The sequence below is a fragment of the Oculina patagonica genome, chromosome 9 (genome assembly GCF_052425735.1).
Source record: "Oculina patagonica isolate OP01 chromosome 9, crgOcupat, whole genome shotgun sequence".
Taxonomy (NCBI): domain Eukaryota; kingdom Metazoa; phylum Cnidaria; class Anthozoa; order Scleractinia; family Oculinidae; genus Oculina; species Oculina patagonica.
Genome location: NC_135766.1, coordinates 14,122,988 through 14,150,091, shown reverse-complemented (window position 1 = coordinate 14,150,091; position 27,104 = coordinate 14,122,988). Strand labels below are relative to the sequence as shown.

Below are 27,104 nucleotides of genomic sequence, written 5' to 3'. Positions count from 1 at the left end.
TCTAGCACAATCTTGAGCCGCCGCGAAGAGATGAAAATAGTCATTTTTTTCCTTCTGTTCGCAGTTGTGTCGTTCTGCTTGAACAGCTCTTTGGCCTCCGGCGGTGCTTCAAAATAGTTGTTTGTAAAAATGAATCAAGCGCATTATTGGTCTAAACAAAACTTCCTTCAGAATTTTGTGTTAAGTGATCATGAACAAAATGTTCGATTTTCCAATTTACTTTGCAACGACTTTACATTAAGTTGGTATCTAAGAGCTGAATGCAGATACACTGCTGTTTGGTGCGATTTGCATAAGCTGTCTACAAAGACCGGCCTGAGGGAAAACATATATTTATTATGATTTTTGAACTATATACACATTGAAATCATGCTGTTTTATTGCTTAAATACTTATAAAGAAACAATGACTGGCTAAAAATGCCCACTAAATTTAGTGAAAACCGAAGAAATTCGTACTCCAATTTCCGGGAACTGAGCGATTTCTTTCAAATTTCCGCTATTATTTTCTCGAAAATGTGCTACAGAATGACAATGACGAAACAAACTCACAGTAAATTATAGCAACCAGCTCTCACGTCGTATTTTGAAAGGTCCACATTACTCCTGGGCTACCATTTTATGACCTTTTAAAATGAAGGATTTAACTAATGGCTGCGATGTAAAGCTTAAAATTCTGTAAGTGTATCGAAAACAAAAATATCGCGCAGATTTTATTAATCTATTAATAAAAATTAATTAATTAAAATTCTTGGCCTAGGAACACAAAATCTCGTATTGCGTACAGCGACGCCAGTTCTTATGTTTTATCAGTATGTGAACCGGATTGAAAGGTCTCTTTTTTGGTATCGGATTTAATGCCGCAATTTACTGAAACACAGAGATTGATTTTACCTCGCGACAAAAATCGAAGTAAAAAAATATCGACAGAAAACCCTTGAGTTTGTTTGCATGTTTTAATCTCGTCATTTGTACAACAATGAATACAACTTTTGTTTATTCCAAGCACTGTAAACATGCATAAAGGAAGAAAGGAAAGTGCCTATGCCACGTCATGGCGACAGTTTACACTGGGTGGTAATATTTTTACCGAAAAAGTAAGCGGCAAAGAACATTGCCGATGCAAATCTAATTTAACTATTGAAAAACTTTTAAAGAATTTCAAAAGCTTTAAGCCTCAATATAGCGTTCGCTACAGTAAAAAATTGGCGTCTGGCGGTTTAGTAATAACGAGACATTTGTCGCAAATTGCGGAACACTCAGACAAGTACTGGCCATCTGTAGAAACTCCAGCGAATAATGAGCAAATGATCGAACTAGGATCAAAAAATACCAATGATATTGAATTCTGAATAGGTGTAACTGCTAAAATTATTGTTAGTTCCGAAAAGAGAGCAAATTTTCAACTTCAGATCACTAATGGTTTGCATTGTGTATGCGATATTCAAGAGTGAGTTGAATTGATGGCGCGAGGGGTGAAGGGGTGGGGAGGGGGAACTTGTCACTTACTTCCTATCTCCACTTCCTGCACTACACTACTACACTACTGTGGGCAGTAGTCTTATAGCACCCCTTCCCCGTCCCCTCGAGCTCCCCCCGATTAACTACTTCCGTATCCTTGAACGTGTCTTTTCGTGTACAAAATACGATGACGAGGGTAATACATATAATATATTTCCGCGCATGTTTTTCGCTCAGTTTAAGCAAGATGTCCTCCGAGCGTCATCTCCCGCTGAAGCAGTTGTTCTTAATTTTCTTCGTGGTTGTTCTCCTTGCTGAAGCCGATCAAGGTAAATTTAACGGCGTTTGTGTTTCACGACTTAGGTTTATTTTAAGTGTCAGTTAACTTTAAAACGGAACGACAGATCACGCAAATCAAGCAAACTGGAGCCTGAAAATTTAAGTTCTCCGAAAACCGTAGCATAATCTATTGTTTGAACATCTGTGAAGTAATCGTTTTTTTTTTCAAGCGCTGAGTTTCAAGGCCGGGAAAGACAACATAACCACCACTCCACCAGGCCTGTTTGCTTGTAAGAAGATCACTTTTGATGTGCCGTTCTACGGAGGAAAGCAAGTAAAGGTCCTGGCCTCAGTTGGTCACGCAGTAAGGAGTCCAACTCATCGCTATGGCGCCGCTATTTGGGTTGAGTCAGTGTCTACGAGTGGATTTACCGTCTGTGTCCTTGAGTTTGGCGATGGATCCAATGGAACAGCAAGCGTCAACTGGGTCGCTTTGCAATCTACTCCTGCAAGATCCCAGCTTGGAACTGCTACTTTAAAAACTTGGACCACTGGAACAAAATGCCACAAGATTGATTTTCAAAAGGTTAGATTTACTTTTCTCACTTCCCTAGCTTACTTTATTGTTTTTTTCCTTCACTCTTCTATTCCTCTATTCCATGATTTTTTTTTTCTTCACTCCTCTAACCTCTATTCCTTTATTCTTCTTTTTTCTTTCACTCCTCTAACCTCTATTCGTTTATTCTTTTTTTTTTCTTCACTCCGCTAACCTCTATTCCATTTTTCTTTTTTTTTTCTTTCACTCCTCTACCCTCTATTCCTTTATTCTCTTTTTTTCTTTCACTCCTCTAACCTCTATTCCATTATTCTTTTTTTTTTCTTTCACTCCTCTAACCTCTATTTCTTTATTCTTTTTTTCTTTCACTCTTCTATTCCTCTATTCCTTTATTCTTTTTTCCTTCACTCTTCTATTCCTCTATTCCATTATTCTTTTTTTTTCTTCACTCCTCTAACCTCTATTCCTTTATTGTTTTTTCCTTCACTCTTCTATTCCTCTATTCCTTTATTCTTTTTTCCTTCACTCTTCTATTCCTCTATTCCTTTCTTCTTTTTTCTTTCACTCTTCTATTCCTCTATTCCTTTATTCTTTTTTCCTTCACTCTTCTATTCCTCTATTCCTTTATTCTTTTTTCCTTCACTCTTCTATTCCTCTATTCCTTTATTCTTTTTTCCTTCACTCTTCTATTCCTCTATTCCTTTATTCTTTTTTCCTTCACTCTTCTATTCCTCTATTCCTTTATTCTTTTTTCTTTCACTCTTCTATTCCTCTATTCCTTTATTCTTTTTTCTTTCACTCTTCTATTCCTCTATTCCTTTATTCTTTTTTCTTTCACTCTTCTATTCCTCTATTCCTTTATTCTTTTTTCCTTCACTCTTCTATTCCTCTATTCCTTTATTCTTTTTTCCTTCACTCTTCGATTCCTCTATTCCTTTATTCTTTTTTCTTTCACTCTTCTATTCCTCTATTCCTTTATTCTTTTTTCCTTCACTCTTCTATTCCTCTATTCCTTTATTCTTTTTTCTTTCACTCTTCTATTCCTCTATTTTTTTATTCTTTTTTTCTTTCGCTCTTCTATTCCTCTATTCCTTTATTCTTTTTTCTTTCACTCTTCTGTTCATCTATTCCATTATTCTTTTTTCGTTCACTCTTCTATTCCTCTATTCCTTTATTCTTTTTACCTTCACTCTTCTATTCCTCTATTCCTTAATTCTTTTTTCTTTCACTCCTCTATTCCTCTCTTCCTTTATTTTTTTTTTCCTTCACTCCTCTATTCCCTATTTATTTATTATTTTTTCTTTCACTCCTCTAACCTCTATTCCATTATTCTTTTTTTTTCTTTCACTCCTCTAACCTCTATTCCATTATTCTTTTTTTTTTCTTTCACTCCTCTAACCTCTATTCCATTATTCTTTTTTTTTCTTTCACTCCTCTAACCTCTATTCCATTATTCTTTTTTTTTTCTTTCACTCCTCTAACCTCTATTTCTTTATTCTTTTTTTCTTTCACTCTTCTATTCCTCTATTCCTTTATTCTTTTTTTCTTTCACTCCTCTAACCTCTATTCCATTATTCTTTGTTTTCCTTTCACTCCTCTAACCTCTATTCCATTATTCTTTTTTTTTCTTTCACTCCTCTAACCTCTATTTCTTTATTCTTTTTTTCTTTCACTCTTCTATTCCTCTATTCCTTTATTCTTTTTTTCTTTCACTCTTCTATTCCTCTATTCCTTTATTCTTTTTTCCTTCACTTTTCTATTCATCTATTCCTTTATTCTTTTTTCTTTCACTCTTCTATTCCTCTATTAGTTTATTCTTTTTTCTTTCACTCTTCTAATCCTCTATTTGTTTATTCTTTTTTTCTTTCACTCTTCTATTCCTCTATTTTTTTATTCTTTTTTTCTTTCGCTCTTCTATTCCTCTATTCCTTTATTCTTTTTTTCTTTCACTCTTCTATTCCTCTATTACTTTATTCTTTTTTTCTTTCACTCTTCTATTCCTCTATTCCTTTATTCTTTTTACCTTCACTCTTCTATTCCTCTATTCCTTTATTCTTTTTTTCTTTCACTCTTCTATTCCTCTATTCCTTTATTCTTTTTTTCTTTCACTCTTCTATTCCTCTATTCCTTTATTCTTTTTACCTTCACTCTTCTATTCCTCTATTCCTTAATTCTTTTTTCTTTCACTCTTCTATTCCTCACTTCCTTTATTTTTTTTCCTTCACTCCTCTATTCCCTATTTATTTATTATTTTTTCTTTCACTCCTCTAACTTCTATTCCATTATTCTTTTTTTTTTCTTTCACTCCTCTAACCTCTATTCCATTATTATTTTTTTTTCTTTCACTCCTCTAACCTCTATTCCATTATTCTTTTTTTTTCTTTCACTCCTCTAACCTCTATTTCTTTATTCTTTTTTTCTTTCACTCTTCTATTCCTCTATTCCTTTATTCTTTTTTTTCTTTCACTCTTCTATTCCTCTATTCCTTTATTCTTTTTTTTCTTTCACTCCTCTAACCTCTATTCCATTATTCTTTGTTTTCCTTTCACTCCTCTAACCTCTATTCCATTATTCTTTTTTTTTTCTTTCACTCCTCTAAACTCTATTTCTTTATTCTTTTTTTCTTTCACTCTTCTATTCCTCTATTCCTTTATTCTTTTTTTCTTTCACTCCTCTATTCCTCCATTCCTTTATTCTTTTTTTCTTTCACTCTTCTATTCCTCTATTCCTTTATTCTTTTTTTCTTTTACTCTTCTAATCCTCTATTCCTTTATTCTTTTTTTCTTTCACTCTTCTATTCCTCTATTCCTTTATTCTTTTTTTCTTTCACTCTTCTATTCCTCTTTTCTTTTATTCTTTTTTTCTTTCACTCTTCTATTCCTCTATTCCTTTATTCTTTTTTTCTTTCACTCTTCTATTCCTCTATTCCTTTTTTTCTTTTTTTCTTTCACTCTTCTTTTCCTCTATTCCTTTATTCTTTTTTTCTTTCACTCCTGTATTCCTCTATTCCTTTATTCTTTTTTTTCTTTCACTCTTCTATTCCTCTATTCCTTTATTCTTTTTTTCTTTCACTCTTCTATTCCTCTATTCCTTTATTCTTTTTTTTCTTTCACTCTTCTATTCCTCTATTCCTTTATTCTTTTTCCATCACTCTTCTATTCCTCTATTCCTTTATTCTTTTTTTCTTTCACTCTTCTATTCCTCTATTAGTTTATTCTTTTTCCTTCACTCTTCTATTCCTCTATTCCTTTATTCTTTTTTTCTTTCACTCTTCTATTCCTCTATTCCTTTATTTTTTTTTTCTTTCACTCTTCTATTCCTCTATTCCTTTATTTTTTTTTCTTCACTCCTCTGCTCTCTCTTTTCCTTTATTCCTTTTTCCTTCACTCTTCTATTCCTCTATTCTTTTATTCTTCTATTCCTTTATTATTTTTTTCCTTCAGTTTTCATTTCCTTTTTTCTCTTTTCTTTCACTCCTCTATTCCTCTATTTCTTTTGGCTTTTTTCCTACAATCTTCTATTCCTATATTTCTCAGTCCTTTTATCTTTTTTCCTTCACCACTCTATTTATTAATTCATTTTTAATTCACACCTCTTATCCTCTATTACTTTTTCTTTTTTCTTTGCTACTTCGATTCATTCTTAATCCTTCATTTCGTTTTTTTTTTTTTACCTTTTCTGTCGTATTTATCTATTCCTTTATTCTTTTTCGTTTACTCCGCTGCTCTCTGTATTCCTTTATTATTTCCTTCACTCTTCTTGTCTTCAATTCCTTTATTCTTTTTTTCTTCACCTCCCAATTCTTCCATTCACTTATTTTTCGTTCACTTCTTTATCCTTCTATTCCTTTATTCTTTTTGACCTTTCTATTCCTCTATTGTTTTATACAATTTTCTTTTTCCCCTCTCTTCCTTTAAATGTTTTTTCTTCTTTTCCTTTTCTCCTCTTTATCTGTCTTTCGATTTCCTTTATTCTTTTTTTTTTTTTCACTCGTTTATTTATTTATTTATTTATTCTTTTTTACTTTCCATTCCTCTATTCTTTCATTCTTTTTCCTTTGACTTGCCAAAACTCACTTGATGACATGATGTCTATCCATTAAGGGTCTTTACTGTTAACACATATTATGCTTATCGTGCGCTTTTTAGTCACGTTGTTTTAACATTGAAAGTTTTGAGACATACGTGCAGTGCATTTAATGGACTTTGGAAGAATTGAGTGGAATTCTAGCCATTGGCAATCATAATTGTAGCAAAATCCGTTCTATGCCTCGTTTTCATGTTGAACCGGATCGCACTTTTAGCTCCCATTAATGTTTGGCGAACAGAAAGCTTCTGTTGCAATTATTTGCAAGTCCAACCCCAAAACTTTTCAACAATGACACGAGCATGGGACAAAGAAATATTCGGAGTCTACGACGGGAATCGAACCTATGGCCTCTCAGATACTTGTTGAGCGCTCTAACCAACTGAGCTATGAGAGACTCGTGGTGAGCTGGGCCATTTACTAGATTGACATGAGGCACGCATCCTGCATACTGCTAGGATCAGCAATGTCGAAATCATCAAGTGTGTAGAAAATGATAAAGCTTTTAAGCTCGGTGATAAATAATGAAGATAAATTTTTCAACAATGACGCGAGCATGGCACAAAGAAAAATTCTGAGTCCTCGACGGGAATCGAACCCATGGCCTTCCAGATACCTAGCAGTATGCAGGACGCGTTTCACATATCAACCCAGTATAAATGGTCCAGCTCACCACGAGTCTCTCGTAGCTCAGTTGGTTAAAGCGCCCAACCGGTATTTCTTCCTTTTTTGTTATTTATTAATTTATCAAGCTGTTTTTTACTTCTTCGTTTCTTTGTTTTTGTCCAGAATTGTTATTTCTTTGTTCCATCATTTTCAGCGTTTTACTTGCGTTTGCTTAATATAATAATACTGACACAGGAACATTATATGAATTTTCAGTCTTTCAAGAATCCACCAAGGTTATTTGTAACTGCCACTCACCAAACTTTGATGAGACCACAAGACGCAATGGCCGTGTGGGTCGAGGAATTGAACAAAAACAGTTTTAAAGTTTGTCTCAGAGAAACCAAGATTCTGGATGGAAGACATGAAAACATCAAAATAGTGAGTGACTTAAAATTTAGAAAGTAGTTGCTTAATTAAAGCTTATGTCCCTTTTAAAACCCTTTTAATACCCAATGTTTCCTTACATTTCAACACCCCATAAAATGTTTGGAAAACTATTAACATTTGAAAGTCATTAAGTCACTTTTATTTCCTGGCTTCTTCGTTGTTGTCCAGTATTCCTGTTAAATAACATGTTAACTTGATACCAGATATCGATAACGTCTGGGATTAAAATATTCTTTTACTTTAATTTTCGAAAAAAAATTTAATTGAGCTTAATTGAAGCTTACGTCCCCTTTGAATACATGGTGTGTTCCCTACATTCAATCCCCCAATCAAGGTGGGAAAACTATCAGCACTTGAAAGTTAACGCTAGTTGCTGACTCTTTAAGACACCTTTTTCTGTTATAACAACATTTGTCGTTGTTGTCCAGTATTCCTTTTAATTAAAACATCAACTTGATAACACATACAGGTGACGTCTGGGACTAACATATTTCTTTGCTTTTTATCGCAGAACTGGATGGCATTTACTAATCTAACCCTTGACAACTTTACCTTGACTGACAGCCTCGTTTTCTCAAACACAAGCTTACTGTCCAATCAAAACAATCACGCCTTCTGCCAAGTGAGTCCATTTAAAAAAAATATATTTAAAAACTAAACATTTTTTAATACAACTATAATAAAATGGACTTAAAAGGTAAGAATTAAAAGACAGTTAACATGAAGCATTTTTACGCTGTTTTATGTGAAATCGAAAACGAATATATTAAAATGAGAAGCACAGACAAGTATAAAGATTGTCTGCTATTTTACGGAGTTGCATTCTTAAACATCCATTTGACATTTTGCTTATTTAAAATCATGGAGCACAGACAGCTAATGTGTGAAAATAAAAGTAACAGTGACAGTTACGCTAATAGTGAGAGCGGAAGCGATAGTGACAGTGATAGTAAAAGTGTTTTATTTGGTTTTGATTTTTTGGGGGCGTTTGATTAATATTGTTTCTTTACAGCAAGCATTTTAACAGCCTTTAAATTTTACATTTCAGACAATAAACTTCAGGGACGAGTTTTATGCTCCTCCTGTGGTGCTAGTGACGCCAAAACATAGTCATATCAACAACTATTCACATTTGTCCCAGTGTAATGCTGTTACAGCATGGGTGGAGGTAAGCAGTACACACAACGTCAACATAAGAACAAAACTAAATAAATTAAACTAAATAATATCTTTAATCCATTAATTGCATTACCAGAATAAACATTTTATAGTTATTATCAAGTTATAGTTAGATAAAAAATTTATTGTTTATTAAATTACGGACGAATAGTACAAGCTGTTAGGTAGGAGGGGAGCATAAATGTTTGTTCTGGGATAAAAAAAAAATTTTTGGTAGCTGTTGCTGAGAGGGGAATGAAGTCTGAGAGGGGCGTATCCAAGAAGCAGTTTGATGACGTCATTATGGATCGAATGAAAACCATCTTGCCTCACAGAGAAAGCTCCAAGTTAGCAATTGATTGTTGTGTTCAAGGTGTCATATACGGCGAAAACAGAACAGTCACCTCTTCCATCACAAATCAGAGCATTTTGAAAATATTCCAATACATCACCTTGAAGTACTAACTTGCCTATTTTTCTATTCAGCACACATCCGCAAAAGATACAAAGGTGTGCGTGAGAAACTATAACCACAACACCAACAATAAGGATATCATTACAGTTGATTACATGGTGATTGGAGGTAAGAAAAATTTTTCGTGAGAGTCGAACTCTAATAGTGCGAGGTTGGGAAGTCAGCAACTAAGTTTTTCTGCTGAGTTTAAAAACTCTAATAGTGCGAGGTTGGGAAGTCAGCAACTAAGTTTTTCTGCTGAGTTTATGTATGCACATGTTTTAATGAAATGTGCATTTAAATCTCTTGAAATCACATTTCTGCTCTATGCAGTTAGAAATAAAGCCTTTCCCAAATATGATTCTCTCTTCTTGCTGCATACATTAAACTTAAGCTTTATTGTTTATTTCTGGCAGTGGCCACTCATATTTTTTATGCTCTTAAATTTGGTTATTGAACACAATTTAGCTCTGATCTCAGATTTTCTCTTATCTTACGATATGCGTGTTTTCGTGCCCGCAGACCGGGATCCTTGCCTGGACGTGACGTGCCATTATCACGGCCTGTGTAAGGCTTTTGGTCCTCATGATGCTCGCTGCGTGTGCGTGGACAGTTGTCCATCCTACCACGAACCCGTCTGTTCATCAAATGGCACAACATACGACAATGAGTGTTTGTATAAACAGGAAATGTGTCTTCTTCAACTGAATTTCACTGTACAACACCCTGGTAGCTGTGAAGGTAAGGAGTACTTTAAAATATTTGCCGCTGTCCTATTTTTAAGTAAATTGTTCTCTGACTCTACCCTCCCAGCAAAAGAGGAAAGCAGAGGAAAACAAGACCAACTTTTCGTTATTCTTTTCGCCGAGACTGTTTCAAAATATTTAGACAGCTAAATTACAAGCTTTCTATGAAAGGAATGCTTTTCCGGTTTCAGTTACGAAAATTAGACGTTCATCAGCTCAGAAAATGCATTTACTCATTACAATTTTTGATGAATTGGGGACTTCTTCAAAAGGAGGTTGCAAAGAAGACAGACCTTACAGTTATTTGAATTATTACCAATCACGACTAAAAAAATATGTTTCACTCCTGTTCTTTCATAAGGATTTCCTTTCCAGCGAGGTCGCCGTCACATGCCACATATTCCATCGCTGGGGTACTCTCATTGTGAAGTGATTCGTTTCAAGCCTTACGTGTTCTATTCTGACAAAACCATTGAAGTGCAGATCACTGTCAACCATATCGACACCAGCAACAAGTCATATGTTCATGATGCCGCTGTGTCGTGGGTTGAAAATGTCAGTTACGATCAATTCACTGCGTGTGTGATGGCGGCAGGCTATAACGAGCGAAAGTCGCGTGCTAACGTGACAGTTGATTGGATGGCGTACCAAGGAGCTCCAGTGGGTGGTGTTGCTGGCGATGTACGAATATCACAATGGTGGACTGGAACGACTTGTGAAAGTGTGAATTTTCCACCAGTAAGCGATTGTTTTGTATTTAATATTAGTATAATTTCAGAGGTGATTATAAGAATTGAAGGATTCTGATTGGTCGAGAAGCTCGGCTTATGAGGCTATAATCACCCCGCGCGAGGTGATTATAGCTTTGAAGGCTTGGTTACTTAGCCACGCCATCTTTGACATCCAGGGAAGTAAACATGGCCGCTTTTGCTGAATGAAAATTTCTTTGATTTGAAAGAAACCGATCCAAGTCCTGGATATTTTAAACATTGGGAATTTTTCAAATTAACTACCAAGGCTTTTGGACCGAAAATATTTACAAGAGATGGTTCTCAAGGCATTAGAAATGATCGTAAACACGGCGGTTTTGGCGATCGATGAGAAACTCAGTCATATTGATTGAGCAAACATTATTTAGTTCTCTTCTCACCGGAGCTACTTATTTTTAGAGGATTCGCGCATTCGCTTAGAAGTCATCCACAATCATGCAAAGGTACCGGAAATCTATCTTTCTCATTGTGTATGTTTTGTTCCGTTTTATTGCTTTAACTAAATAAATTCTGATTGCAATCGATGAGTTAAACTGGTTTACACCGTATGCAAGCGAACACTTGTGTTTGCTGTTTTCTTGTTTGCTATCGTTATTTTTTTTTAAGTTCTTGATGATCACCTCTAAGAATTATACTAAAACAATTACTTGCCTCAGGCTCAGTGATTATTGTTGAATAATCCCCTCGACTTCGTCTCGGGGATTATTCAACAATAAACACTTCGCCTTCGGCGAATAATTGTTAATTATTAAGCTTCAAACTGAGGTACAATTTGTTATTTGTAACAAGGTAACATGAGACAAAATCCAAATCAGTCTCCAAAACTATTTGTCTTCGACCAGTCATGCGTAGCTTGCCAGTTAGTATGGCGGACCTTCTAACAAGTGTCTGGTTGTTGCAAAAGTCATATTATATCTCAGTTTACGTTTGAGGAAGCTGAGTTTTAATTTTAACTTATTAAACCAATGTGCCTTCGCATTACAAGCGCTTCTTTGCGTCTGTCAATTTCAAACGGAAACAAACCAGGCTGACTACGTTCAAGCTGGGTCCAAGTATTTAAACCTGGTTGACTATGTGTTACGTTTTGCACGAGAAACTTGAGATGCACGCTTGAGAAAGTTTTAAAGGTAAACATGATGAAACATCTTGCAGAAGACTTCAAAAAATAGTCCACCAAAACTCTTAACATCAAGTGGCCTCCTTCGGTTAGTGTCGACCAGGGATGGTGCGCCTTATACGGGTTGAGAGTTGTTGCAGCGATGCGGCTGGAGCAGCGTCTACTGCCTAGATATAGGCCTAGGTCACAACATCTCATGCTTAGGATAGATATGCATGCCAAACAGCTTTAAAAAAAAGGTAAAAAGCGCCTACACAATACACAGGACAAGTTATCAGCTAGAACGTCCAGAGATGTAGCAGCTGCCCATCTGCTAAGAGGATACAGCTACCCTTAGTGGCAGTCCATGGGTGACGTCAGCTAACCTATAAATCATGCGCACACATATTAATACACTCGTACCTAAGTCTTCTTGCTGATGTTATGTTCACCTTTGAAGTAAAATAACGAATAGTTATAGCGATATTTACAGATACATACTGCTAACAGAGTGCAGAGGATATCTCATTATTATAAATTCATTTCGAAATACGCAACTACCGTTTTCCATTTCAGAGTAAAAACACTTGAAAATCTTACAAAAGAATACGTTGGTTTTTTTTCCAGGGGAAATTTTTGGTGAAACCTTCAGTGTTTGTGACTGCTAAACACCATCATTTTGGACTAAAGCGTGACGCAGCCAGTGTGTGGATTGAAGATGTCACGCCATCTTCATGCAAATTTTGTTTGAGAGAATTGCAAAACTACGCAGGATCCCATCAAGATATTTCTGTTGTAAGTATTATAGCAGCTTTTTCGCCAACCTTGTCCCCATTATCTTTCCGACGTTGAAATCCAGCGGCTAACTTGAAAAAGACCACTGAGAAACCCGAACAACGAGGTTGTTTTTGGCCTTACAATTTCTCTAACTATCTGTTGTATATCAATTTCGTCTTTGGTATTTTATAAATATGATTTATTTCTCTCTTTCGAATTTTTCAAAATCTTCGAAGCTTGTTGTTTTAACCTGCTGGTAACATTTATTTTGTGTTATTAGAATTGGTTGGCGTTCACGTATCTTCGCAAGCCTCCCTTCTCCGAACATAACTCGATCTACTTTGTGAACAGTAAACCTCCTCCTGGCGATCATAATAACGCCTTCTGCAAGGTTAGTTGTTGTTACCTGAGATAATCCATATAGTTCTGTTTGTTCGTTGTCTTGTATTGACCTGATTTGACCACGATTGAACTTAAGACGTTTATAGTAAGAATAATTCATCGCCCTGTGCTAAAAAAAAAAACAAAAAAAAAAAACAAATTAACCTTGATATAAAAAAGAAAAATGTATGTGTTCACATGAAAAGTCAAAGTAAGGCATTTACTGATTTTTGGGCAGATTTATCACTTGTGCCTACCACATAATGTATCTTTTTATATATAAAGAATTAAATCCCGTAGTTTCAACTGTTTTTCGGTATGTATCTCATTTCTTCGCCTGGACTTGTTACCAACAGGTTTTTGCGTCGCGAGGCGCTCAAGCGACCATTCGTAATTATTTCACTTCCTTTAGAAATCATAACATATTACTGCAGTCCATATAAACAGGAAACAGGAAAACAGGATGAAAACAGGATGGAATGATGCCTCAGAATAATATGTCGTGTGGTAGTTTTCGTGTGTAGAATATGTATTTCTCAAACTCATTAATAATTCATGAATTGACAAGCCAATCGGGACACGCCAATTTGGTCAGGTGCGTGAGGTTTGAAACCCCGATGAAACACTGGACAGAGGCCTTTCCACGGTAGTTTGATGAAATATCAAACTCTAGAGTTTGATAAAACGTCAAACCCTTGTGATGCAGGGTTATCCTAATTTAAATATTAATGACACAAACACCGACTGAATAGACAAGCTTCTGTTTGGAATAACTCTAAAATTAACATTTACTGCGCAATTCAAAAACGTTCCTGAATATCTCGTAGCGACCACCGTTCTTATTTGCAACCAAGTTTTGGACGAATTTTGTGAGCCAATACTTTAAAGACAGACTATCCAGGTCCTCCAACTTCTCTTCAAGACTTTGCACGCGATGAGCATCACAATCCTTGAACACACTTCCCGGGTCAAGAAAAAGGAATTTTTGCTCGCGCGCTGTTTGGCAAGTTCTCAAAACCTCAACGACTCACTTGTCTTTGTACTGTGTACTTCTACGGTTGGACTGTGCAAGCAAGAAATCTTCTTGCGCACTTTTGGGCAGCCGAAACCGGCGAGATTCATTCTCATCTAACCCGTCCACGTTTCAAAACTAGCAGGACGCCACTGCATGCAAATTGTGCGGCTTGAAGTAAACAAGCTTAGTTGAGAAAAACACGGATCTTACATAATCATCACCAAGTATGCGCTAATGTTAACGTGAATAATATCTTTGTTTGCAATAAGGCCCCGATTTCAAACTGTACGCTAATTAAACAAAAGAAATCAAAAATTAAGTTTTCGTGAATAATATATTTTGTTTGCAATAAGGCGCCGATTGAGAAGCTATTTTAAAAAACTCGTGCTTCGTGTTTCATCGGGGTTTCCAAACACTCGAAAACAATAAAAGCACTCGGCCTACGGCCTCGTGCTTTCATCAGTTTTCTCGTGTTTGGAAACCCCGATGAAACACTCGCACTCGTTTTTGAATTTTTTTTTTTTTTTTTTTTTTTTTTAATTCACTTATTCAAACAATGTAATACAAAATAAAAAGAAAGTTACATGCAAAAGGGAAAACAGAAAAAAAAAAATAAACTAATAATAACACACTGTTTACATGTATAACTAGTGGGGATACATATGAAACAAAAGCCGTCAGTAGTGACCACTGATGATTAACAGGAAACTAATACTACTTTCTTAAATAAAAAGAAATTACAGCAAGGTTTACAGGCTAGGTCAAGATAAAAGTTACAGTTGAAAAGAAAGGGACGTTAATTACAATTTGACTTTACATTTAAGTTTTCTGACGGATATTGATTATTCAGTACATGTTAACAGACACACTGGAAAGACGTTAAGGAGGAGCGCATTTTTCTATTTTCCATTGCAGCAACATTTTTCTTCTGAACTCTTGAAGATGGGGTTTTCTTTCAAGCCTTTTACAGTTATATAAATACTGTTTAAGGTAAATGATGAACAGGTGTAATCTGTGTTTTGTTGGGGGATCAGACACCTGATATGCGGCAGTAGCGGTAATATCATTGAAAGTTATCTGTTTACTCGAAAAAAAGAAAGCAGAGCTATGAGCTTGATTAAACCAAGCAAAAGCGTCCGACCAAAAGGATGTTGTAATGTTACAATCTAAAAAAGCGTGTTCAATCGAATCGGGATTTTGACAAAAAATGCATGTTGCGTTATCGGCTAGACCATAGTTTTTAAGTTCTTTCTTTGTAACGATTATTCTATGTAGTAGTTTGAAGGAAAACTGCCTTAGCTTGTCATCTCGTGAAGATCTATAGATGAAGGAAAATTTGTTCTTCCATTCAGAAAAGTCTTCAGGGAACTTATCTTTCCATTTTTTGATACCGGTAGGTACAATGTTGCAGTTTTCATTGAAGAGTTTATAGTAGTGTTTGCAGCGCATGTTTGCCAAATCTAAAGTTATTTCCGACCCAGCTGGAGAAAGAGCTATGATGGTCGAATACAGACTATCTGAGGACGGCTTATAGTCTTTAGCTTTCTTTTTTAAATTTGAAGGAATTGCTGCAATTAACTGAAAGTAGTGTAAATAGTTTGTCTTAATCTGAAATTTATTTTGAAATTCGCTAAAAGACAGAAAGTTTCCGCTTGAGTCTAAGAGGTCTTGTACAAAGTAAATCCCTTGGTCAAACCAGGTTTTCCAAAATAAAGGTTTATTTTCTATAGTTATGGTCTCGTTATTCCAAAGTATATATTCGCCATACGGGAAAAGGCCTTTACCTTGTTTTAATTCCTGAAAGTAAAACAGAAGTTCTCTGTAAAAGAGAGGCATTTTTTGTCTATGGAGACAGGATTAAAATTACACCGGAGAAGAAATGACAAACCCCCATATTGTGAAAGGTAGTGATTTGGGATTGCTTTCCATACATCTTCAGAGTTACTCAATAGTCTGCTAATCCAGGCCAGGCGTAAAGATTTAACAACAGTTTCAAAGTTGACAAAATTTACACCTCCATGCTTAAGCGGTTGGTACATGACAGCTCTCTTGATTTTATCTTTTTTGTTGTTCCACAAAAAAGAGAATAACTGAGACTGAACCATTTTGATGACGTTCCCTGGGACAGAAAGCATAGATGCTGCATATATAAGTTGAGAGACACCTAGCGATTTAGCTAGAAGCGACTTTCCATAAAGGGTAAGATCTCTTGATAACCACAAGTTCAATTTGGTTTTCATTTTCCGGATTTTTGCGAAAAAATTAGCTTCGATGTTCTTTCCTTGATTGTACGATAAAAAGGCTCCGAGAACTTTAATCGGATCCTTGGTAGTTCTAAAATCAAGAATCTTTAAGTTACTTTGTTTCATAGATCCTAGCCACATTGCTTGAGTTTTCTTTTTATTTAATTTAAGTCCAGAGAGGGACCCGAACCAATTTAAAATTTGTAAGCAAGACTTAAGAGAAGTCGTATTGTCGGCAATAATAGTTGTGTCATCCGCAAACTGTGAAATTTTTGCAACCGTATTATTTGGAAGTAGTATGCCTGTGCAAGTTGGGTCTTGACGGATCTTTAAACCTAGTAACTCAACCGCAAGAATAAAAGAAAAGGACTAAGAGGACAGCCCTGTCTTACCCCCCTAGATATTTCAAAGTAATTTGTCAGGTAGCCACCATTCAATACGGCGCTTTGAGAGCCATTATAAATAGTAGAGAACCATTTGATGAAGTTTGAACCGAAGTTAAAAACTTTAAGAGTATCCAGAATAAAACTCCATTCTAAAGTGTCGAAAGCCTTTTCAAAATCGATAAATAGAAAAATTCCAGATAGATTCTTTTGATCTAGGTCTTCCATTAAGTCACTCATGAGTCTTATATTTTGACCTATGTTTCTCCCTTTAACGAATCCCGTTTGGTCGCCATGAATCAACTTGGGCAAATATTTTTCTAGTCTCAATGCCAGAATCTTAGTCAGAATTTTGTAGTCGATGTTTAGAAGAGATATAGGTCGCCAGTTTGTCAGATCTGTCAGGTAAGTATCACCTTTAGGAAGGAGTGTTATTGTCCCTCTTCTCTGGGAGATGGATAGTATGCCTTTACTGAAAGCTTCGTTATACGAATTAAGAAGGTCGCCCCATAGAAGGTCAAAGAAAGCGACGTAAAATTCTTTTGTGAAGCCATCTTCACCTGGAGTTTTGTTTTCAGCAAAACAGTTCAGTGCATCTTTTAGTTCTTGACATGATAAACTTTGATCCAGATCCTCTTGTTCTTCCTTGCTCAATCGGGGTGTATTGATATCCTTGATGTAATCACTGAAACCTTTACTTGGCTGCGATGTTTGTATATTATCAACCTTTGAAGTATACATATTTTTATAGAAGTTTTCGATTTCCTTGTTTATCATCGTGAAATCCGAAGTGATCTCCTCATTTTCTAATTTAATCTCGCGGATACATCTTTTATCATAATTAGTCTTCTCTAAATTATAAAAATATTTGGTTGGTTTTTCACCATGTTCCAACCATTTTGTTTTTGATCTAAACATAGCCTCTTTTCCTCTGGATTCGTGAATTTTTTACAATTCTTCTTTAGCGGTTTCGTATCTGTCAAGTATGACCTCATCTAGCACATCGCCGTTGCAAATTTTAAAGTCAAGTTCTTGTAATTCTTTCTGAAGAGATTGCTCTTTGGTCTTCAGTTCACTTCTTTTTTGTTTTGAATATTTAATGGTTGTGGAGCGGAGCTCCATTTTTATTAGTTCCCATAATAATTGCTTGTCTGAAAGCTCAGAATATTTTGCTTGTATCAGCGGATATTTAAATTCGATAAGTACTTTATAGCTTTCGTCTTCTAACAGAGTGTTGTTAAATTTCCACAAACCGGGTCCTCTTTTGAAATCACTTTTGATTTCTAAGCATAGAAATATTGATTTATGGTCGGGAGCAATGGACGTGCGGGTTTCGGATTTGAGCACATCGAGAGATAACGCATGAGAGACAAGGAAAAAATCGATTCTTGATTTTAACTTTAAAGGTTTTGATTCATATGTAAATGTTTTAGCATTCGGATGTAAATGTCGATATATGTCAATTAGGTTAAGTTCGTCCATAAGATCAACAACGGCATTTCTGTAAGCTGTTGCTTTCCATGGTAGGCCACCGCGTTTATCTGTTTGATTAAGAGCAACATTCCAATCGCCGGAGGCAATAAGTCTAGAGGTATCTGACTTTGATATAATGTATTCGGTTAAATTTTGAATGAACATTTCTTGTTCGCGGTAGTCATTCGGAGCATAAATATTAACGACAAAAAAGGGCAGCTCGTCGATTGTAATTTTTGCAATTATATATCGCCCCTGAGGATCGGTTTGGATATTGCAAAGCTGAAAGGTTGAATTGGGATTTAGTAACATGCACACACCTTTTGAGTGTGCAGTCCCGTGAGAAAAAATCATTTGTCCGCCCCACTCCAGGGACCACACCTGTTCATCATTAGATTGAGAGTAAGTTTCCTGAAGACAATACAAGGTTGCCTTTTGTGATTTCAAATAGGAAAATATCGCTCCTCTTTTGTTCTGATTTCGTAATCCTCTCACATTTAGAGAAATGATTTTAAATTTACGTGACATTTCTGTGTTTTAAATTTCCATTGCAAATTTCTGGCTGACATCCCAATCTTTGTTGACAGTTCCAGCCGAGATCTTTTTCGCAACGCAATATTTTTTTTTTAAACCTTTGAAACCTTGGTACAAACACTTTTTTGGTTTTCCTTTTAAAGGTGGCTTTTTTACTAACTGAAGGAGTGATTCTGCATACTGGCTTGCTACACATGTTTACAAAAACGACAATAACAAAAACCGATCACAAGGACAATAAAAAAACACGGGGAAAATAATAATAATTATTTCTATATACCTTATATAGAAAATGGAGTAATAAAAAAAGTCTACTGTGAGCCTCTTACCTCCTTCACCTAAGCCTGTCCCCATCCTTTTTAGAATGTACAACGAGTAAGTTCAGTGTCTAATTGACTGATATTAAATAGTTCAAAAACTCGTAAACACAAGTTAATTTTGAAAGTTTTCCATGACGAAGACAGATTAAATTGCCTCAAGGTCCTCCTCGCAGCGGATTTTGATAGGGCTACCATCCGGCGAAGTTTTTGCAAAAATCTTACCATCGATTGTCCATACACTCAAAAAGATTCCATCACGTTTCATCTTGTTCGCCGTTCCGACGAGGAATCGTCTATAGTTGGTCAAATTTTCATTTATGAAGATTCTAGTGCTCTCGCCTCTCGCCGCACTGGCATAGCTCGGGAATAGATCTTTCAAGTTAACGTTTTTCAGTTTAACTCTTTCTTTATACAAACGTGTCTTCACTTTGTGGCTTATAAACTTCACTAAGATCGGCTTGCTGCCACGGCGATTTATTCTATGCGAAATCTCAATGTCTTGAGGTGATATTTCGACGTTGAGCGCATTTCCCACTTTTAAGACCACTTCTTCCGTGGACGTGTAGCATTCTTCAGGTATACCGTCGATTTCCAATGAATTTTTTCTCGAATACTGTTCGAGATCATCGAGAGAAAACCACAGTTTATCTGTTTCCTCCACTTGTTTGTTTAATTTTTCCGTAGTGTGGTGTAGCTGGACTTTAAGCGATTGATTTTCTTTCGTTACGCGGTCTAAGGTGACTTTAACTTTATCGAAGTCGCGTCCCTGTGAATTAACTTATGCCCTTAGATGCGACAGTTCTTCTTTGAGGGACTGGTTTTCTATCAGTATTTTGGAGACTGATTTTTGAAGGCCCACCAGTATATCTTTGATTTCCGTCAAAGTTGGCTCTTTATCGCTTGCCCATGTCGCCTCAGTGTTGGCCGCCATGTCGTTAAGCGCTTCTTCGGTTTGTTGGCGCTTTGGCTCGATGTTTTCGTCGTCTAGGGATCCTCGGTCGCCTCGCTTGTTCTTTTTTGCTTTGTCTGACATTTAAACCTTTTCTAACATTTAAAGTTTTTGTTTCTGACCCGTTTTCGGTCGTTGAGGACGGGGAAGGTTACGCTGCTCAAAAAACACGTCTTCCCTCAACCACGCACATGCTCATCCCATGCTCATTTGAAATATTACGTAGAGTATGTTCATCGACTACTCCAACTGAACAGAGGTTTTGATTCGGACGTCGACAACGAAGTTCACAGTACACCTGTACATTTCTATCCAATATAGATTTATTTACTTCTTGTTCCTGCGAATCTGCAGCGAAGAGAAAAGAGTATGTTGTGTTGATTGCTTTAAGTACAAGGGGGATGAAGTGAATTAATTTAAGTAAACAATAACAACAACAACAATTGCAAAATGGCAGGCGCTTGTGGTAGTATTAAGGCTAAACCCTTTATTCTCTATACAGGACGTTACCTTCGCCAACGCTTACAACACAACCCCGAATGTGTTCATTTCTGCCAATCATTCAACAAAAGGAGGAAATCTGAGTCCAGTTCATAATGGAATAACTGCTTGGGTAGAGGTAGGGTAACTGACTGAAATTTTTGGCTTATTAATATAATATATATGAATAATCTCAAACAATGCGGCCCCATATACATTACTTAATTGTAGTGAGCTTCCTTCTTAAGACTGACTCTATGTTTACTCTTCTGATTTTACAGTATATCAACAAGACAGGCTTCCGCGTTTGCTTCAAAGAATTTTACGAAGCAAAATACGACCCCCTCTCCATCTCTTATACAGTTATGTCAGGTAGGAGTTTCTATACACACCTAGATACACTGGCTATCTTTTTTTTTGTTGTTTTTGTTCGTTTGTTTGTTGTTTTGTTTTTTGAAAAATCAGTCTAAGCATAGTCAAACCTTACAGATTTCCCTTAGTTTAAGCTTGTTTATACGTGCACAGCAAAAATATGGAAGCTAGGCGTATTTTTGAACTTTGGTGGGGCCTTTGAAAATAGCATTTCGGTGAAAAGGCAACCTTCGGAATATCGCGCTGATCTCTAACGGAGCTGATTTATTTCGAAACTTTACACACTTGTATAATTTTCGAAGTGCAAAAATAAAGTATAAAAATGAAAAAACTAAGTTTGTGTAATATAATTTGTTGTTATGCCTTTATTATTGCGTTGTTATCACTGACTAATTAATACAAATTACCTTTTCCCTACACAATTAAATACAGAGATATGTCAGCCTGGATGGGGTTATTTCAATGGTTATTGTTACTTCACAAGCTCTCAAGATCATTCAATCTTTTATTACTTTAACCCAACCGAGATTTTTCAGTTTTCCATTTTTTTTTTTCATTTAATCCGTATTAAATTGAAAAGCATGTTGTTTTGATTAGCCACTGCAGTAACTCATTCAACTCGGAAAAAAAAAACCTGCGTTCTCGTAATGAACTCATGACCTAAGGTCGAACGTCGTTACACCTCTATCACAGAGCTAGTTACAAGAGGCTGTTGTAGCTAGAATATTAAACCAACTTTTAATACACGAAGCCAAGGAACAAAAAATGTCCCGTATGAAAGTGACGATTGCAGCTACGAAAGTGACAGTTTTAATTTCAGGCCCCAGAATTCAAAATTGGTAATGAACATCCGTGCGTACCACAGAGAGAGTACCACAATTGGGAAAATCCAATTTCAAAGAGTTGTTTATAAACCGAACATAGGGTATGAATGTAGCTACAGTAATTAAGCAAAAAAATCAACAATTATGTGTTAAACTTGACTTTGAGAGAGTAGCCGCTCCACGATCTATAAGAAAACAAAATGAGCATGGGATAACGCGTGGGACTGACACCTACCAGGTCGCATGTTTTTGTACGGCCATTTTGCTGCTCGCCAGCAAAATGAAGTTGGACTGTTTTTAAACAAGTCACATTTTTGCTGTTATTTTAGATGTAGACGAATGTACTACCAACTCTCATGGCTGCGATTTCAATGCGATTTGCAATAACACAATGGGTTCTTACAACTGTACCTGTAAACCTGGATTTAAAGGAGACGGCAAAAAATGCACTGTTTTGGGTAAGTACGTCATTTTTTAAACTACAATTTTCCTAGTACGTTTACGGTCAGATGACTATACACAAATCAGATCATTGCAAACTTACATTTTAAAGAATTTAGGGTACTCATAACAGTTTGTTTAAAGTATGCTCTGCTTTGGTCGAATTTGTCTTGTTTTATTTGATATAGATGAATGGATAAGCATTCCTCATAGCTGTAATGTTAGTACTGTTTGTTGCAATACCGTGCATGTCTTATTTCATCTGCATTTGTACAGCTGAGATTGATGGAAATGACAGAAAATGGTCTGAATACTGATTGTGGACTTTAAACCTGTACAGTTCGTAATTCGGCAATTTGAATTATAGTTTCTTGGAGCAGTAAACGGCGACAGTTTATTTCGTATATTTCTTTCTTAAATTGAATCAAAATCTCAATTTGTTTAACACTGAAAACTGTCATAGGCTTCTCTGTCGTGGTTATTTAAACCAGAGTCCAGGGAATTCCAAAAACGGGGACTCTCTATCCCAGGTTATAGCTCCAGCAAAGACAACCTTAACCTCTAGGTTTCTATTAAACCGTTCATTTTTTATAGGGTTGGGAAGGGGGGAGGGTGCTGGTGGGATATGGTGTAGAGGGCAGGGGGCAGGGCAAAAAATATAGCTTCAATGGGGGAGTTAGCTTAAATTTGCACTTCTGGGGTTCTAAAAATTTAAATTGGCACGTTAGAGTATGCCTCAGGACCCCCCTACTTTGTTATGTCTTTTTTATGTACCAAACACGAACTATTCGGTTGCAAATACAGTTCACCACCACTAAGGACTATGTCCCACCTGATAAAAACAGTTTATAAGTGCACTTGCATTATTCTTGCTTTACTTACCTCTTTAAACTGCTGAGAATGCATCTATAACCGTACGCAATTTCTACAAGCCAGAATGCCTTAAAATGTCATTTATTAAGCTGTTTTAAAAAATCTAACTTTTCCCGCGCGAGCATGCCCCCTGGTTTGTATTGTACTGAGCATCATCGATTAAAAACACCAGCTATTTGTGACATTAAAAAACATGTCACATCAATAAAACAGTCAAACAATGCACTTGATAGTTGATATATTATTGTTACTATTATCAGTCACTTAGAACTGCAATTTTGTCTGATATTTCACTTTATCATTTTTTTGGAAAGGGTTCATCTCAACAATTTTGGATTACGAGGTGCGTGGAGAATGAAGGAGGGGGTTCAGGGTAAAAATACCGATGAAGAGGGGGGTCATCATATATTACAGAAACCATCTATCAAGTCCCACCAGACTCCTTAACCCTATAAAAAGTGAACGGTCCCTTTCAATGTTTTTATAGACCCTGGGACATTTACAACACGTGGAAGTGGACGATTTGGCACAATTCAGACATTCACCGTTCCAAGAAACGCTCTTTATCTTATCAAAGCCTGGGGAGCCCGAGGAGGAACTCACTCATACAACTATGGATACAATCCAGGTACTTACTATGGCGGCAAGGGAGCGTACATTGAGGGCAAGTTTAGACTGACTAAAGGAACTGTGCTGAATATTGTGGTGGGACAGAGAGGAGGAAACTCAGTGGAGGTGAAAGATGGACAAAAAACTACCAAGACAGCAGCTCAGCTTGGACTGTCTGTAGAGGACAATGCTGGTACAGGGGGAGGGGGAGGAAGTTTTGTTTATACCACGAGTAATGTGCTTTTATTAGTCGCCGGAGGGGGAGGGGGTGCGTCAAGCGGGTATAACGGTGTAGATGGTCAGTCGGGAACAAGTGGCACCAGTAGTGTGGGGAAAGTCTCATTTCAAGTTCGGGCGGGAGGTACTGGGGGACAGCCAGGTCAATGTAACCGTGTAGGTGCTAGCTACCATGGGGGAGTGGGAGCGGGTTGGTATGCTCAAGGTTGTGCCAGAAAACACACGCAAAATGGAGAGAGTGGCGGGTCACTGGCTCAAGGCTGGATTGGTGGTCAAGCCGGCGGCATGAACAGTGGGAATAACGGGGGACCCGTCCCGGGAGCAGTAGGAGGGTTTGGTGGTGGGGGAGGGGGATCGGAAGATAATGGTGCATCAGGTGGAGGAGGAGGGTACTCTGGGGGAGGCAGCGGTACCAACCCTCACCAAGCCGGAGGAGGAGGGGGTTCGTATTGTAGTGGTCAGGGTTGTTCTGGTGTTACTGGTGGTAACTCTAATGATGTTGGCCTTGTGAAAATTATTGAGCTATCTGCCTAGTAAGGAAAACATTTCGTTTTTTCTTTTTCCCAAACCAAAATGAAGAACAAAAACGTCGTGGGATGTTTTTAAAGTAACAAAAAAAATATTGATTTTCTCAGACTACCGGTATTTAATAATTGCTTTCACGAAAGCAAGATACTCTTCCTTAATATAAATTAGTCTGGTAGCTAAACTGACTCTTTACCAAACCTATTGGTGTTTCGGGGGTGTAGAATTGTTTTTTGTTACGGGGAGGAACCGCGCCTAACCCTGCGGCATATCTTCGATAGAAAACGATACCTTTTCGGTAACCCTAACCCCTTACAGGAACTTCATGATTGTACTTAAAGTGCATCACCTAGAGCGTAATTAAAGGTAACCTCCACTGATCGAACAAACTGCCATATAGTTTTTAGCCAAAAGTTGTTGACATATAATGGAAAAGCGTTTACATGTTGAGAAAAAATCGAATGCACTGAATATTAATGGGTCTTAGTGGGTTTAAAGTGACCGCGCGCAGATGTTACACATTTCTAGGTTGCACATGTCAGCGCAACAATAGCTCTATTTCCATGTAACCAAAAAAGGCAACAATGGAATCCAAAATGGACGTGCACGGGAGCTCAAAGTTGTCCCTTTTCTTCAAATAGGCTTCTGTTCTGCCTGTGTTAGTCTCAATTTAGGGGCAATTTGTTTAAACAGTGGAGGAGTCCTAAAACTTCTGCTAAAAGGACCTTCAAGATTTCACAATATAGTAAGAGTCTTAGTTTATTTTATTACAAACTCTAAAACAACTTTGCTGATATTTTTAGATAAATATTCTTTACACATAGTGAAATAAGGACGGACTTCAGGGCGGGCGATTGCTCGGATTTTTTGTTTGTTTGTTAGTTTTTTGTTGTTGTTGTTTTTGTTTTTAGATATGTAGGTTTGATCCCAAGCGTTAACGTGAAGTTGGCAAAATATAAAAAAAATAGCAAAAATATAACGCGAAGCGATAACTAGTCAGGGGCACCCAAACAACGGATCATTTAAGAGAATATCTGTTCGCAAGGCCTCCTATCCAGTCAGCCTTTAGTTAAATGTCACCTCAAACCTTCGTAATGTGGGAGATATAACACCTGTTGCTTTCGAAGAGGTAAAAATGTTGTTGTTCCCCAACTTTAATATTCAGCAAAAAAATCCGAAAAGATTTAACTGTGTTAGTTTTCACAAATATCACTTTAAAAGCCATAAACGATACGTGAAAACAGCACAGCGACATTTCAAGACCTTTGACAGAATTTCCTCGTTGGGTGCACCTGACTAATTTCTGGTGCTAATTTTATTTTATTTTTGTAAGGAAATATTATATTAGTCTCTGTTGATTATAGTGTAGTACTCAAAAACTACAACATTGCAAGGGTCTTTATATACACCTTATTCGATCGTTTAACATATGATACGAGCAAAATGTCCGCTCGTATTATATGTTAAACGATCGAATAAGGGATTTATTATTCCACTTATTTTTCCACTTTGTTTGGGCCAGTTTTCCGTAAGTTTGTCCGACCGTATTTTTGCCCTGTTCTACGTATTGTGTAATAACGTGGCATATTTTGCGCGTTCTTTTGCCCTAATATGGTAAAATGGCGCAATAGTGGAATAATAAAGTGTATTTCAGGTACAGACGGATGTAACTACTGTAGTTTGTTATGGGAAAATAAACTTAATTTAGGGGGCAGCTTTTGTCTTTACGGTCTCTCTCCGTTTCTCGCCTTTCTTCTTCTTGCATACTTCTTCCATAATACCACATGCAAGTCCTATTCTCGATGTACCTTTTACTTGAGAATAAAGGTCGGGTTTTTATATTGATACCGAAATGCTAGTCCATGGCAGGCTTACCCCAGCAGTAAATTCGCTGGTACCAATTTATACACCTGGATGGAGAGAGGCACTATGAGAGTAAAGTGTCTCGCCCAAGAACGCAACTGAGTGCCCCTGTCAGGGCTCAAACCCGGACCGCTCGATGCGGAGTCTAGCGCACTAACCATTAGGCCACCGCGCCATTAGAAAGACTACCATTAAAATTTAACAATAATTAATAATTTTAAGGTTTGATTAAAGCTTACCAGCTAACTACCCAGTCCGAACCAACACTGCTTTAGAGTGTTTTTTTTTTTAAGTTTTCGTTAAGTTTTGTTTAACCCTTAGAATCCTAAGGTTCTGGTATTTTTTAAGCAGTTTTCTGGGCTTAAACTAATCTGTCGAATTTCGTGATTGCATATAAGAAGCTCAAGTAAAAATGTGTGCTGTTTCAAAACACTGAGGGCTCAAAGTTTCATTGTGACGTCAGCATTCAAACGTTTCTTTCTTGTTGAGCGAGCATACGGGCTCGAATCTGGCGAATATTTCGTTTATAAGTGTTTTTTCGAGTCATTTTCCACTGCAGAAGCCCCCAGGCTGGCATCATTAAGCTAGAATGGTGGGTAGAGGCCAGCATCTGAAAGAAACCAGAGGTGAGAGATGATTTTGTCTTGATTGGAACGCCAGAAATATTCGAATCGAAAGATGGCGGTTCATTGGTAAAGTTGTCTCTCTGGCCGTTCTGTGGGTGGATTCCAAGACCTGCCAAGGCATTTTGGACGAGTTCTGACTTCCAAAGAATGCAATCGGTGCAACATTTTGCCGGCAGGATTGGGTGGCTCGACACTTATAAAAAATATATGGAATAAAGGTAGGAAGCCTTTCATGCCGTCGCCATGACTGTTTTTCCCAAGCATCCCTTTCGGTCAGCAACGAGGAAATTACAGGTTTGCAAGCATAGCTCTAATCGAATAGTAATTGCTGAGTCTGCTGAATGATTGATGGGAAATTTCCTTGGTGAACGGAAGGGAATAGGGTTGAAGTTTGCTGCAAATGTATATTTTTGAAGTCAGAATTATTTTTTCATTAAAAAAAATGGAGGCAAAGATGTGTGTTTTTTGTTGTTGTCCTGTTACGTAGAAAACGGGCATTTTCAGATTTACTGCTGAAC

At 36.8% G+C, this 27,104-nt stretch overlaps 1 protein-coding gene across 1 annotated transcript in view; it reads left to right on the top strand.

Moving 5' to 3' along the window:
* The window catches only part of LOC144666226 (uncharacterized), a 59,055-nt gene extending 33,250 nt beyond the window's left edge, over window positions 1-25,805 (top strand). The window contains exons 14-15 of the mRNA XM_078527622.1: window positions 21,742-21,870; window positions 23,214-25,805. Coding sequence (XP_078383748.1) covers window positions 21,742-21,870; window positions 23,214-24,106 — 1,022 coding nt within the window. The 3' untranslated portion in view covers window positions 24,107-25,805. The remainder of the gene's footprint in view (window positions 1-21,741; window positions 21,871-23,213) is intronic.
* Window positions 25,806-27,104: the final 1,299 nt, after the last annotated feature.